The sequence below is a fragment of the Ciconia boyciana genome, chromosome 3 (assembly GCF_034638445.1).
Source record: "Ciconia boyciana chromosome 3, ASM3463844v1, whole genome shotgun sequence".
NCBI lineage: Eukaryota > Metazoa > Chordata > Aves > Ciconiiformes > Ciconiidae > Ciconia > Ciconia boyciana.
The window spans coordinates 56,516,878-56,532,548 of record NC_132936.1 but is presented as its reverse complement, the minus strand read 5'-3'; the positions used below and the strand labels follow the sequence as shown (position 1 = coordinate 56,532,548).

The 15,671-nt window shown below is 40.3% G+C and overlaps 1 protein-coding gene across 1 annotated transcript in view; it reads right to left on the bottom strand.

The window, feature by feature from the left end:
* Nucleotides 1–15,671, bottom strand: part of SLC35F1 (solute carrier family 35 member F1) — a 263,621-nt gene that overhangs the window by 28,778 nt on the left and 219,172 nt on the right. Inside the window, exons 4-6 of the mRNA XM_072857893.1 lie at nucleotides 13,578–13,737; nucleotides 8,089–8,245; nucleotides 2,846–2,898 (exon numbers count right to left, since the gene is read on the bottom strand). Coding sequence (XP_072713994.1) covers nucleotides 2,846–2,898; nucleotides 8,089–8,245; nucleotides 13,578–13,737 — 370 coding nt within the window. The remainder of the gene's footprint in view (nucleotides 1–2,845; nucleotides 2,899–8,088; nucleotides 8,246–13,577; nucleotides 13,738–15,671) is intronic.

Sequence of the window (15,671 nt, the reverse complement as noted above, 5' to 3'; positions counted from 1 at the left end):
TAAGGTCACCAGTTTTCCCTGTTTGGGTGTGAATGCCTGGTAAGTGTCTGAACTGGGCACTTAGGATCATAGGATCGTGGGGTGATTCAGGCTGAAAAGGAGCTCAGAATTCTCTGTTTCAAACCCTGCTCAAAGCAGGCTCAGCTGTGAGATCAGACCAAGTTGCTCAGGACTTTGTCCAGCCTGGTCTTGAAGCCTCTGAGGATGGAGATCACACATCCTGTCTAGGCAACCTGATCCACTGCCTGCCTGTCCTCTGTGTGAAGAAGATTTTCCTTTTATCCAGTCTGAATCTCTCATTTCAGCTTCTGCCTGTTGTCCCTCATCTTCCTGCCATGCACCGCTGTGAAGACCTTGGCTCTGTTCTTTTGATAACTTCCTTGTAGGTAACTCCTCGAAGCCTTCTCTTCTGCAGGCTGAAAAAGTCCCAATCCCTCAGTATCTCCTCACTTCTCTTAAGACTGGGCATCCTCACACAGATGGGCAGGATCTACCCCCAGGGACTCTCTAAAGTAGCGCAAGTACCACCAAGACTAACATGCCTTGGGAACTTCTGTTTTAGCTCCTGAGCATGCTGGTTGAACATTGCATGTTTTATCCTTTGTGTTTTTACTCCAAAAGCTATCGTTTCATTGGGATGAAATGGAATCAGTTATGATTTTTCATGCTGTTTTCTTGGAATAAAGACCATTCAGAAATATTCAAACCCTCTGTAACACAGAACACTTCCTTGGAGATTCAAACTGGCTTTTCTCTTAAATAAAACCGATGTTAATTTATTTGTTATTATTTCATGTATCACTCTCCAAAACGTGTCATGGTCTCATATGAAACCACTCAGTCAGAACAGGATAATCATTCTCCTTTCAGTCAGGTTGTCAGCAAGTATTAATACTTAAACCTTCAAGGATTCAAAGAGAGCTACACTGATTTATACTAAGTGTGAAGATGATGCTAGGTATCAGGGGAATTTCCAAAATTAAAACCAGGAGGGCCACAGCCTGTTTTAAAGATGATAGACATAACAGATTGGCTTTAGATCTTTATATTCCAAAATCATTTGCATTTTACATCAGTTGAAAGGTAGCTCATCCATTCTTAATAGCACAATTATGGCAGATGGCAACAGGCCACCCTGAGTTATTTATTAGGTTGCCTGCTGTGACTTTATCACTACCATTCAGAAGGCTGGTGATTTAACTCTGCTGGATTGCAGGTTTGAGTCTGTCGCAGTGGATAACTATTGAGGACAAGGCTGTGAACACCCTGACATACATGTGTCAATCACTACTTGACAACGTTGTATCACTGCCAATGCAATGGAAAGCACATTGAGTGCAGTGGAAGCCAGGGAAGAACACAAAACTACACATAATTGTCGCCATTTAATCCATGTTCAACTGCACTGCATTTCCAATTATTGCTCTAACAAAACAAGTACATATCTACGATGCTCTTGCTAAGACGATCTCCTCCTTATGAAGCATAGGGACTCTTCAGAATCAGTGACTAACTTTCAATGACATTTTAATGGCATCACAGACCAAGTAAGACTTTATTTTAATAGCACATTTCACTGATACTGAGTTACAACAGAACTCCCATGGAAGTATATATGACATTTACATGGATAGTAGATTAATTCACTATGACCATTGCTAGTTCCATCAGTACCAGATTAATTATGTCCCTGAGCTCCTTATCATGAAGTATAAACAAACACTGATGCAATTATGCTAATTATCTCAGATTAAAGAAGGCCAATACACTTATAGCATGCAGTTGTGTGTGTTTCTCCATGGATACTTTAAATTGATTTGTCATTTAGTTTTAGAGCTCAACCATCAAACTCCAAGACTTCTAGGTGCAGTGTTTTGTGAAAGATGCACTGTTTTTATTAAGGTTTATAATGATGAGAGGAAATTGTGAACTAAGTTTAAAGAAAACAACAGTGTATTCCATTACTTGTACCCCCTGTCCTCAGGGATTCCCCACATAATCAGTTGCCTTTGCACACTTCTGAGTTGTCATTTTGATGTTCATTCTGAAACTAGGTAACAAGCTATTGTCAATGGATTGCCAAGGCTTTAATCCCCTGCTAAGTATATCAGCTCTATACTATTAGTATTTTATTTCTTCTATTGCCATAAATAGTAAAAGAGTGATTATAGGGACGCTCCTAAATGTTGATTTGCTTTTAAAGCAAATAATTTGTTGGGCTAATTAGAAGGAAGTCTTAGATCATAAACTCAACTTCCAAACTGAAATGGGAACACACAATCCACTGCATAGCAAAACACCGTAAGAGCTTCATTGTGCATGATGCTACCTAAATTTGTCTAAAAGCCACATCGGCTATATTCCACCAAGACTACTTGGAAAGCAATTAACCGTTTGCATACAGAAATGCTCCCCTTGGAAATGAGTTTATGGGGCTATAATATGCACTGCAAGTACTTTTATAGTTTTTTGTTAGGTTCCATTTTCTTTCTTTGGCATTCATTGAAAAGGTTTGGCTCTTAATGACTACCTCATTTATTTGTCCCAGTGTTGCATTGAATCTTAGAACTGGAACCCCATTATTGCTTTACTTCACGGCTGTCTGAATAATTATCTTATGGCATTCATATGCTTAACCTAATGGTGCAAGGAAGGCATAGTATGGCAACAGGAGGACAGATCATTTAACAAACGTTATGAGGCATGTGGTTCAACCTTTGGCAGTAACTGGCGGAAAAGTCACAAACATTGGCTCCTGTGAAACTTTGTGCCAGCCTCCCCAAACATTGGTTGTCTCCACACCTCCTTCAGCAACTATCTTCAATGAGTTAAAGTGTTTTCTTACCTATTTGCCAATCCCAGGGAACTTTCAACAGTTCTTTGTGTTCCATGATTGCACTATAAGAGAAGAGAAGGCAAAATTTGATGGAAGAGAACAGAAGTTAAATTACTTCCACTCATTCAATTCAAATGCTGGACAAAACAACATAAATAACCTTATAACAAAAAATCTCTGTAGGAACCAAATGCAATCAGACTTTGCTAATCCACTCTGGCATTATCCCTGTGCCTGTGTATTTGAAAGATCTTCAGGGCAGTAATCAGACGTGATAGCATACAATTTGTACTGGTTTATTTCCAGCTCTCTATATACCTGCCCAAAGTACCCATCCCCCTATATGTTCAATCCTCTTATACTCTTCTGACTTAATATTCTGAAAGCTTTTGAACTTTAATGATTAATAATGTATCTGTCTGAGTTATTCACCCTTCAGAGCAGCTCTGCAGTGTCAAATAAATAGATAACACAGGCTGGCTTTGGGGAGAATACTGTGATTTGTTACACACTGAGAGAGATCAGATACTCACAGCAATGAAAGTCAGGACACAAAGCAAAGGATGGGCCAAGCTGCAAAAGTCCACTTTCAACACCTTGTAAGTCTTGCATTGTACATTAACATCAAAATCCCAGATCCAGAAAATTCTAAGGTGGCAACAAGTCAGCCTTTCCCAATCCAGGCAAATAGACCCTTTGAGATTAGATATCTCACAAGCTAGGTCTTTACTCAGCTAACCACTTTCTCTGATCTGTGATTTGCAGATAACTCCTGCTGTGCAGAACTCTGCATGCTAGTCTGGACACTATTTTAAACAAGTATAAAACATGGAATTACACAGATTGAAAAACAAAGTACCTAGTACAAAAGGTGGTATATGGAAGACCAAGTCTAACAGTAAAACTGCAGGAACTCAGTGCCTTACAGATTAATCTGGCCTAGAGAGTTGCATCCTGGAAATTCTAATTTGCTTGCTGCTGATGTGTGGCAAGTCTAATACTGTGTACAGAATAATAAGATTATTTTGTCTGCAAAATAACTAAATTATAAGTGTCTTTGCACGCATAAGGCATATGTTTATTTTATCAGCAATTCCTGAATTATACCATCAAAACAAAATGCAATGTCTCTTGTTCTGGCAAACAAATTTTGATATAACTTAAATGTAGGAACATTGCTTTCATACTATTGCCTATCCGATACAAAAGAAGTATAAAACAATATGCTATGGTCTGTGATTCATTACGATCTGTGAAACAAAGAGGGGTAAGAAAGAGCAACTTTGCCCAAAGTTGCCATTTAGTGATGCCAGATTCACTGAAGAATGGGAACCACAATGATCTTTGAAAGGCCGTGGTGATTGGAGGAGGTCCCTGATGACCGAAAAGAGACAAATGCAAATCCAGTTTCAAAAAGAGAAAAAACTATAGCCTGGCCAGCCTTATGCTAACCTTTGGGAAGATTATGGAGCAAATCTTCCCAGAAGTCTTTTGCAGGAAATGAAGAACAGATGACTGGAAACCGCCAGCACAGACTTCTCGAGAGCAAACCATACCTGACCAAACTGACTGCCTTCTATGATGAGATGACTGGCTCAGTAAATAAAGGAGCGGGAATGGATGAGAGGATGAGGTGTAACCTACCTTGATTTTAGCAAAGCTTCCAACATGATTTCTTGAAAGATCCTTAGAGACTGAACAGGTATGGACTGGATGGGTGGACTACCCACAATGTAGTCTGAAGAAAAGGGCCAAGAGAAACCTCGTGAAGTTCAAGAAAAGCAAATATGAACTCCTGCACCTGGGGTGGAATAACCCTATGCAATAGTACAGGTTGGGAGCTGACTGGATAGAAAGCTGCTTTTTAGAATAAACCTTGGAGTCCTAGTGAACATCAACCTGAACATGAATCAGCAATGGGTCCTTGGAGCAGAGAAGGCCAACAGCATCATGGGCTGTGTTAGTAAGAGTCTGGCCAGCAAATTGAAGGATGCGATTTGTGAGACAGCAGATGAAGTACTGTATCCAATTTTGGGCTGCCCAGAATAAGACAGACTGACAAACTGGAGGTAGTATAGTGGAGCTCCACCAGAATGATCAGGCAGCTGGAGCATATGATGCAAGAGGAGATGCTGAAACAGCAGGGGTTGTTCAGTGCCAAGAAGAGAAGGCTAACCCAGGGTGAAGGAAGACGGGACAATAAATTTGCTGTCTTAACTACCTAATGGGTAAGTTCAAGAAAAGACAGAGTCAGACTTTTCTTGGAGGTGCACAATAAAAGGATGAATGACAATGGATACAAGTTGCAATGTGGGAAACTCTGATTACATATAAGGAAAAAAATATTGCTCAAACACTGGAACAGGTTGCCCAGCAAGACTGGCATTTCAGTTCTTGGAGATATTAAGAAGTTAACTGTATGAGTTCCTGAGCAACCTGACTTAACTTTGAAGTTAGCTTTGAGTTGCTTTGAGTAGGGGCTTGAACCAGATGACCTTCAGGGGTCCATTACAAAGTAGGTTATTCCATGATTATGTGATTCCATCAGACAGCATTATCTCCATTTGCTGGGTAGTTGCTATATATGTAACTCTTGTCAACAAATGTCTTCTCTTGTTTTCATATAGAGTTCCTCCCTGCTTTAATCACATTCAACCCACTAAACTTCTCTTTCCACCATGCCCGGATAGTTAGCCAATTCTTTCCTTTACTTCACTGTTTGCCCTGACACCTTAGGCTTTCATGTGCTGTCCAACGGGCATTATCTGGGTTTATTTTACATTACAGTCTAATATTAAGCACTCTTGCTAAACTGTTCTAGAAAACAACAGCCTACTTTTTGAAAGTCCTCTTGGAGACACAGCCCTGTACTGGAGCTGAAGCATGAACTAACATGAGTCACCCACACTTATGTAGATATTTGTACTTACACCTGGAATAAAAGGCAAATACCACAGCTTTTTGCTACTATATTATTTTGAGATCAGTGCATGTCAATAAAGGGGACATGCACTTGTGGGTACTGTTTTGTCTTTCCTACATTCAGCATGGTCCTACACACTTTTCAATATTTTCCCTGCTTCAAAATTGTACTGCTCCCTGTAAATCCTATGAACATGAGACTTACATCTCCAGTGGTATTAGCACATATGTTCCCCATCCTCAATCACTTTGTGGATGCCCACCAAACTTTGACCAGCACTGTGTCTAGCATGCTGGGAAATGGCCCTATTTTTGAGTCATTCCTTCCCCAGATTACTTTAGTTTATAGGACCTAAAGTTCCTACATTGCACCAAAGTGGCCAGTAGTGTTTCAAGGAAAGAGTCTGCAATTGTAACATGGGGAGCTGGCTTCTCTTTGAAACAGTTAGTGTATTTAGTTAGAATAAACCTCTGTGAACTCATAACTATGTGATGTCTGCTCTTCATTACAGGTAAAGGTAAGAAAATGCTGAATTGCTTCACGGAGCCAAGTAGCAGAAACATTATTGGCCTCTCCCAAAATGCAAGCTTTTGCCACCTTGTTAAAAAAGTACATATATGAGCTAAGTGTGGTTGGGGGTCCACAAAGTGTCACAAAAGCACTAGCAGCAAAAAGCTGTGGAGGTCGGTGAAGAAAAACCTGCTGGCAAGAACTTTTGGGCCAAAGGTTGACTAGAAAAACCTTAGGGCTTTCAGCAAAGAAATGGTTTCTTATTGCTTCCTTCCAGTTGTGTTCTCTGTATACAAAGATGCCTTGTTCCAGCAGCAGCTTCTTCTCCCCAGCAAAATAACTCACAGACCCTCAATTGTGACTAACTGCTTGGGTCAAGCGTGGGTAATGGCACTATAATTAAATTCAGGAATACGAGACGTACCTGACAGTTTACACACACAGAGCAAGACAAGGGCACTGCTTTGATGCCCTCAGAATCAGTTAGTACCTACCTACCATGAACACTGTCGGTAACAAAAATGCTTTAGCCAAAGATACTAGGCACATTTACGTGCTCTTGAATTCTAGATTTTTAAAAAAGGAACTGCTTGTGCGGCAGCCAGTTAATATAAATAATTTTAAGTCACGTGTTCAGATTCCACATAAATATAATAAGCTTTTTGGCTAAAGAAATAGAACTAATTAAATGCAAACTGTTGGGTCATCGTTTTGATCAGTCTCTGTCTTAGAAGCTGAGTAGCTCAGATGTGCAGGGAAGCAACCTGGTTTTGACTAATAATCAAAAGTTATTCTGTGTGACAAGCACTAGCGAAGGATCTGCATAAAATGTGGCAATCTTGCATGGTGACTTTTACTGCACTTTCATCAGTCACAGTATTACAACACTGGAAGCTACCCTTCAACTCTTAGGCTTGCAGGTGAGGTGCTTATTAGGTACATGTGGACATAGACAGGACTCAGTAGTTCCTGAAATCCATGTGACAATCTTCTGAGTACTAAATATTTTGAAGTGAAAATGCCAGTTTCTTAAAGGCTTTTTCATTTTGCCATATCATAATGTAGTTACATAGAATGAGCCAATCAAGTAAAATACCTTCTGACTGGACATGTTTTCTACCTGTTTAGAAATCTAAGTGACTTTTTAAAAGTATGAAACAGAACCAGAGAGAGTTGTAGATCTTGTTATTCACAGATCAGATCAACATATGAAGTATCCACTTGTCTTCAAGCAACAATGTGGTAAGATGTGTCTTCTACTCCTCCCTCCCCATGCAACTATTCAAGAACAGCAGTCATAGAATCATAGAATCATAAAATGGTTTGGATTGGAAGGGACCTTAAAGATCACCTAATTCCGCCCCCTCTGCTGTGGGCAGGGATACATTCCACTAGATCAGGTTGCTCAAAGCCCTATCCAACCTGGCCTTGAATACTTCCAGGGATGGGGCATCCACAACTTCTCTGGGCAACCTGTTCCAGTGTCTCACCACCCCCACAATAAAGAGTTTCTTCCTAATATCTAATCTAAATCTAGCCTCTTTCAGCTTAAAACCATTAACCCTCATCCTATCACTACGCTCCCTGATAAAGAGTCCCTCCCATCTTTCCTGTAGGCCCCTTGAATTAGAGTACTTAGGTACAAATTTGTGTTATTATTCAAATCCACCGATCTGAAATATGAAAACCAATGCAAATTACAGAATTAGAGGACACCTACTCTCCACAGGAGATGGCTACCTTTGAAGAGAGGCTACCTCAACGGAGGCCACAGCTGCACTTATTTGAATGACCTTGGGGCTCAAACCTGCTCACTTACAGCTGAATTCCACTGAAGAAGGAGCCAAAGAGTCCGATCATGCCCAGGAATTCCACTCGACTCAGATTTCGGACGATATACTCCTCACAAACGTTCGAGATGCCATATAGCGTTGCTCCGCCCAGTACTAAGAGATCCCCTATCAGTTTATTTTCACCTAGGAATAAACAGGGGAAAAATCAGAACGTTTCAAAACAACCATCTTTTGCCTAGAATCATTGCAAGTTCTTCCCTATAGATTTCAATCCTCAGTCAGTAAGTAGCCCATATCTGGGTTAATAAGCAGAACGCAAATGTTCTGTCATTTTGACAGTTTTCATTCAATACCCCAGCAAAGCCTAGCAGAGGTGAAGGGAGAGCATTATCCTTGCTGTGGATAAGAGAATCTGAAAAATTTGTGAAAAAAAAACAGAAGCCAAGTGGCACTCCTCAGTGACTAATCCTTTTTATTTTATTATTATTACTTTTTTTGCAGATAGAATGTGACTCAGCTATAAAGAGCAGTTTGCATCTCATCTTGAAATCTAACCAGTCTAAAATATGTCCAGTATTTAGACGTGAAACCAACTGAAAAATTCTGTGTACCTGTGAAATGAGTGACGAAATCATTACAACCCCAATATTGACCTCATTCTCACATGAAGCTGTTTGACAAGAAAGAGAGGAGGAAGGATAGGGTGTAGACAGGGTGATGATAATGACAGATTTTTAAAAGGGGTTCAATTAACATAGCAGTACCTAATGCATGCAATGAACGCCAATAGGTATTTTCAGCACCTTCAGGTATATATAATTACTAAAACATTGTATTATCAAAGACTGTTTGAAATCTTTTTAAGTCTTGGAGGCTTTTATTATTGGGGGGGTGGGGAGGGCTGCAGGGCGATTTGATCAAGATCAAGTTCCAGCTTGAAAACTGAGGCCCTGGCTTTGCAAACTGATGCACATGATTCCCTCTGCACATATGGCTTGTTAAATGATTTCTACAAGAGCTACAGCTTCGCAAAGCTGTCAGACATTGCTGCCGAACCATATTCCAAAAGGCTGGATATAATGGAATTTCCTTTGAAAAGGTTCAGTAGAAATGCTGAAGTACTAGACTGTAATTTTTTTTGAAAGAAACCTTGTTTTCTTTTAAAATACCTCTTGATTTATTTTTTGAGTTCCTGCCTTTTTAGGTTTTATTATTATTGATTTGTAAAATACACACTGTAGTAAATAAAAATGGAAGCCAAACATTCTGATTGGTTCAAAATGATCTTTTCAACATATTTCTTTATGGAGTTCTTTTAAGCCTTCAGTTTTCATTCCAAACTACAGTTCTGAAATTTCCAGTGAGAAGAAATTTATGAAAATAAGAACAGTCATAACAGGACAGATGAAGGGTTCATTTTTCCAGTATCCTGTCTTCAACACTGGCTATAAGCACCAGAAACGTATAAGTTGTTTAGGGACAAATAGGAACAGGGCAAACATTTAAAATACTCCCAGTAATACTCTCTTAGTCTCCAACAATTTTCAGCTCAGAGGAGATGGGGCTTCTGTGTATTTAGCAAACATTACTAGATATCTCTTTCACGTACTCATCCAGTCTCTCACTGAATTTCTGTTTTGCATGTACCTTGACTGACAGCATGTTTATATTTGACCATTTATCTTTTTGAGATTTGGTATTTATTTTCCTTTTAGCCTTCTTTTGCAATCAGCCACAGAAGATGCCCTTAATTTAAATAAGCATCAGCACTTTACAAAACCTCTTCATACCCCTGATGCATTTGACGTTCCAGTGGCTCCAATCATCCCTCACCGAGCTCACTCATTCGGTATTTATTACAGCTACTCACTCACACTTCGGGGAAGTACTGTTGAAAAAGCTTTTGACCTCAGAGCTCGGCTGCGCTGAACTGCTGAGACAAAAATATCATCCTTTTGCATCTGCGAAGTAAAGACGGCTCAGAGGCTGAGCGTTTTCATAGAGATGGGATGGCCCCAAGCACCACACCATGATGACTCTCCCCAAAGTGCACTCATGCTCGGAGAGCGTGGGCCTCAACCTGCAGGGCTTTCCCAGAAGAGGAAGCCAAGATCTGGTCAGAGCACGGGTCTGCCTAGCCCACCACCCTCCTCTGGCACTGGGCAGCACAGGGTGGCTGAGGAAAGCAGGAAGAAATACAGAAGCACAGGGGAATTTTTATCAGACAGTTCTCAGCAGATTAGAGATCTTCTGAGATGGAAGTTGCATTAGACCATCAAACTTAACAGATCCTGAAGGATTCTCCATGAATTTGTGTAAAGTCCATATAGTTTTGGCCAAATAGCATGCACTATTAAAAAGTACTTTGTGTTTTTAGCTTTTAAGGCTGACACCTCAAAATTGTATTGGGCATTCCATAATTTTCTGATTCTAAGAAACATTTAAGAATCACCCTGTACTGACCCTGTCCTTACCACTGAAAACTTCATGTACCTTTACCATATTGTCTCTTTCTTGCCTTTCCTGGGAGATGAAAAGTCCCAGTCTGCCTACAATCTCTTCATCCTGAAGCCATTTTATGCCCTTGAACAGCTTTCTCACCTTTCTCCATTGCTTCTATAAGCTTATTTTCTGGTCATTTCTTTTTGAGATGCAGTGGCCAGAGTAATACATGGTACTCAGGAGGCTAGTGCATCAAAACTTTATATACTGGCATAAAAATGTTTTATACTATATTTTGGGTTTCTTTCCTAATGATTTCTAGCATCCTGATTGTCAAATGCTTTTTCTTTGCTTCCTCAAAGGGCTGACTTTGGAACTTCCCCCCAAGACTGACATATCCTAATAGACATATTTTCAGGGATGTAAAATCCACATGCATCTACTGGTTTATTGCTAAGGAAATATGTATCAACTGACTAGAGGCATTCTAAAGACTTTTAGGTTAATACAGTTGTACTTGACCAATTTAATGGCATAGGTCATTCTCCTGAAGAAACACAAGGCGAAACACGCTTTGCGTTAATCATTGTTAGCATATTTAATGTTCTCTGGAAGCTGAAGTCATAAAGTCCAGAGAGGAGTTAATGCTTAGGGGACTAGTTATAGCACTATAGTGTAACATAAATCATTTAAGTGTGAATGATGTTCTGACACAATTGCTTTCCACACTCTCACTAGGCCACTTTGCCACATTTTATGTCAACTCCCACCATTAAGTGGTGTTTCTCTTTGCTTTTGATTGTAATTACTGATAATCATAGTATCTAAAAATCAGTCTCAATGTGTTCCATCTTAAATTGAACATACTGTCATATACTTACTAACAGGACTGAAGTGACTGCTTTTCAGAGACTGTGGTAAGCTAAAGCTGTGAAGTGCTTTGAAAAATCTAGATGAAACACTTAGACCTCTGTGTCTTAGACCCCTGTGTATTACAGGAGCACAAGTACCAAGGTACCTCAGGGGTATTAGTTCAGAAAAATGTTATTTTAAGGTACACTTGGCAAGTAAGGTGATAGAGCACAAAGTACGTGGTAGTAATTGCTTTTCCCATTGAGAAATGTGCAAAACATCAGTCAGGATACAATAAAAAGAGGTAAACTACCATATATTTATTGATAGTTGAGAGCATGCCTGCACATTATACCTAATTCCTGCAGATAGTTTGGAAAATACCTGTTAATCTCTCAGTGATGCATTTTAAATTCATTTTCCTTTACTGTAACAGTTGGCAGGCTAGATTGCTGTATGCAGTAGGTGCCTACCAGAGCCTTATGGCACTTCTAATACAGTAAATAGTATGGTCAACAGGGGCACACAGGTGTCAACAGATCTTGTCCCCTAAAATATAGGATAAAGAGAGGAGTTTACTGAGGACTAATTCAGCCTCATTGCTTTTGGTGTATTCCTTTCTTTTGTTTGCCCAGTCCTAGGAAATATCCTATAAATGATGTGGAACCCCTTAATGAAGAGTTTCAAGAAATTTTTTCTTTTGCTTCCAATGCTTCTTTTTATTTGTCGATTTTTAATGCATAGTTTTACCCCTTCAGATAAATTCAACCAGCTGATCTATTTTACTCGGTTAAAGACAACATGACTAATAACATCATTTTGCCACTGAAAAAAAAAAGCTGCAGTCTCCCTGCATAGCAATAAGCATGGACACAGTTTTTCATGTGTAAGTCTGAATTAAAAGGCAATAGTACATGTTAACAGATTTTTCTGGACAAATTTACCTAACAGCTATGCCCGTGCTTTAGTAATGAATATGGCAAATAATATCTAATTATTGCAGCTGGATGGCAAAGTGTCAGTGTTCTTCACTCTGTTCCTTGTCCGCTGAGGTCCATTGCCTGACATGCTCCTGCTGATCCGCAACTCACCTGCCCTAGCATGTTACTCTCTAGACTACTGGGACACAGGATGTTTCCTCTGGAACCCAGGGTTGGAATCACAATCCCTCTGAAATCAGTCATTCCTCATGCAGCTTTGGCTGGCTGATTTCATAGTACAGAGTATACTATTTCCTTTTTAGCTGGGGCAGGGCTATTTCTGAAGGAGACCAATGAACTAAAAGTCTCCTTTTAGGATAAAGGACAGGGATAAAAGGGGGCAGGGAGATATGGTGAGTACTGTCACAAACTCCCTTGTTTTATTTAGTAGCATCCTGGCAAATGCAGTTCTTGCAGCACTTGCATTTGTCTTCAGAAAGCTGAGTCAAGAATTTTAAATCCCAGTGTATTATGCTCCACTCACAATTCAGTGCTTTTAATTAAGAATGAAAACTGTGCCTAATTGACAATCTGTGAAAAGGATTTCCAGCCTTCCCACATCATTTGGGTTGGCACTAGAGAAATCAATGTGACACAGGAAGTTGATCGATGAAATCTAACTCTGTCTAGTCTGCATTAATAGCTACACACACATTATTCATATGATGCCGCACATAAAAAAGAATATTTTACACACAAGAAGGTTCTTTTCAACAATGACGCAGGCAAATCCCAAACCTTTACTCTGAGACTGTGTCCAATTGGTAGAGTTAGTATGTAGGTTCGGTGTCTTTTAGCATCTATCCAGTGACCCCGCCACCATACAAAAAAGGAGCAAAGTTGAAAAGTAAGAGTACATAGTGGATGTGAGACATGCTTATGGTTCAGAGATATAGCCAATTTGGAGAGGAAGCAACTGAGGTTTGCAGTCAAACAACTAAGCCAAAACAGAAGGAAACTACAAGTATTTCGCTCGTCCCCCTGGCCTGCACAGAGGGTGATCTGGGTTGCAGACACAGGGCCCACCGAGTCTGTTTGCAGCAGTGCTGACTTCTAAGTGTTGACCCATTTTTGTTCTCTGTCCCTTCTGACAAAGAAGCAACTTTGAATGGTGCAGTGCTTTGGATCCATGAAGACACAGGGTTTCTTGCCGATTTTCCCCTTTTTCCCAGCGCAACATGTTCTGGTCAATGGCTTTTCTGAGCAGAAATTGGTCATACAACACATCCATCCTTACTCACCTGCTCCCTGCTGTCTCCCAACGAGGACATCTGCTCCTGCCATGCATCCCATGCCCAGAATGCAGACCACGATCCCAATGAAATGTACTGCCTTGTACCGTACCAGTAAGAAGAACCAGGAGAGCAGTATCACCACTGGGATGACAAAACAGTCTAGGAGCTGTCAAGAAAGAGAGGAAAACATCAACAAATCAACCTGCTACACTTTGCCATAAAATAGTAGGATAGATGCCAGCAGAGGGGAGCAGGGTTATTTAGTTAGTAATAGCACTTTCTACCAGACAGAAAGTGTATTCAAGTGGTTAGTCATCCATCAGGCAGAGGATAAGACTGTACTCTGTTCATTGACTATTACACGAATTCAGGAGAGCTGTTGCTCTACGGTAACACTCAACAGCACTGCCTTGCTCTTGGATTCAGATGCATATTTCCAATCCGTGGGAAGGAAACCTGGGCCAAAAGAGAGCCACACCAGTCCATCTGGTCCTCACCCCTGGTGATTAACAGACAAAGACTGAGGGCACTCTTCCCACAGTCTAGACATATGCTTTAATTCAGTCATTTCAGGTCCAATTAGCAGGAATGTTCATAACGCACAAGTTGACCAGATTTATTAAATCTGGCCATATAAATCAAGGGGTTTCTGCATGCAGAATACCTATGAAAAATCTGCCCCCTGTGGGGACTGTTAACTCCTTGAAAATACAGTCCCATATGCCTCTGAAGGAAAAAAAACCACAAAAGACCACCTTGCCTGCAGTGCAAGAAACTCAGTCTTCTTGCCAATAGACCCTGGGTAAGATCTTTCTCAAAGAAGTGTTATGAAACACAATCTTTAATTGTTTTTTTCAGAGACACCCAGCAATAAACCCAGAGAACCCGTGATAAAAAAAGAAACGCACCAAATGTTTGTGAGAGGACCCTGAGATTTTCAAATTAAAATATATTTTAGAAACTACCAGTATATCACCAGGAAAAAAAAATCCTGCGTAAGAAACACCCAAAGAAACTTGACTTTAATCCCACTTCCTAAAAGGATAAAGGTAATTAAGAGTCGTGATTCTGTGGACTAACAACGGGATTTAACAACTTGTGAAGGGTACACTGCTGTTCAATGCCAATTGATATAGCAGGAACTAGAGCTATATGGTTGCATCTGCTTTCTAATCAAAATGTCTGGAACAACCAAAGGAGGAGACTGTGTCCTTAGTTCTGGAAAACTACTCCAGATGTTGTTACCTTGATTTTAGATGATGTAATTTGGTTTTTTCTTCCCTTTGGGCCTATTACCTGCTACTTGCTCTCTCAGTGTGATTTACCACTAAGCATGCTAAGTATTATCAAATAATGATCACATCCCTTTTAACTTCTTTGTCTGTCCATGCGTTATCTGAAGAGAAAAAGACTTGATGATTTCAAGAACGACAGTGCTTAGAAAACTATTCTTTACACGCGAGATACCTATGTAATAAATATTAAATTTGGTGGATCAGCAAAAATATAAAAGCTAATTTTTGGACTAAGGAAAATTTCCCTGAAACTTTGTTTGAAAAACAAGAGTATGCAGTGGAAACCCATCCATTCCAAAGATTCCCCAAAGAGTGAGTGTCAAAAGCCTTCAGAAGAGAAATGGTTCAGCAGGGGGACCACATGGCTCTTGGGAGGCTCATGCAGTCCCAAAGAACTGCAGAACAGATGAGGGAAATTACAAATGGGAAAAGTCCATGCTAAAAGCAGGTTCTGCATTTAAAACGAGAGCTAATCATCTAAAAGGCATGGCCAGGCCTCTTTACAGCGAAAACTTCCTCCAGCAGTCCTCAAAACGTTGTCCTTCACAGACCGAACACGAAAAGGGACAACAGCTGAACGAACCCTAACAAGCTCCTTCGTTTGCATAGGGCATCTGCTCTGCCTTTGAAGAGCCTGTAGCGTGTACAGTGTATAATGGAGCTAGCACTCAGCAACCACTCTTTGCAAAAACACGCATATACAAGACACCACATACACAAGAACAGCTTCAGAAGTCATGCTGCCGGGAGCAGCCGGCTCCTGGGGCAGGGAGGGGAGGACTACTGGGCGTACGCATTAAATCTG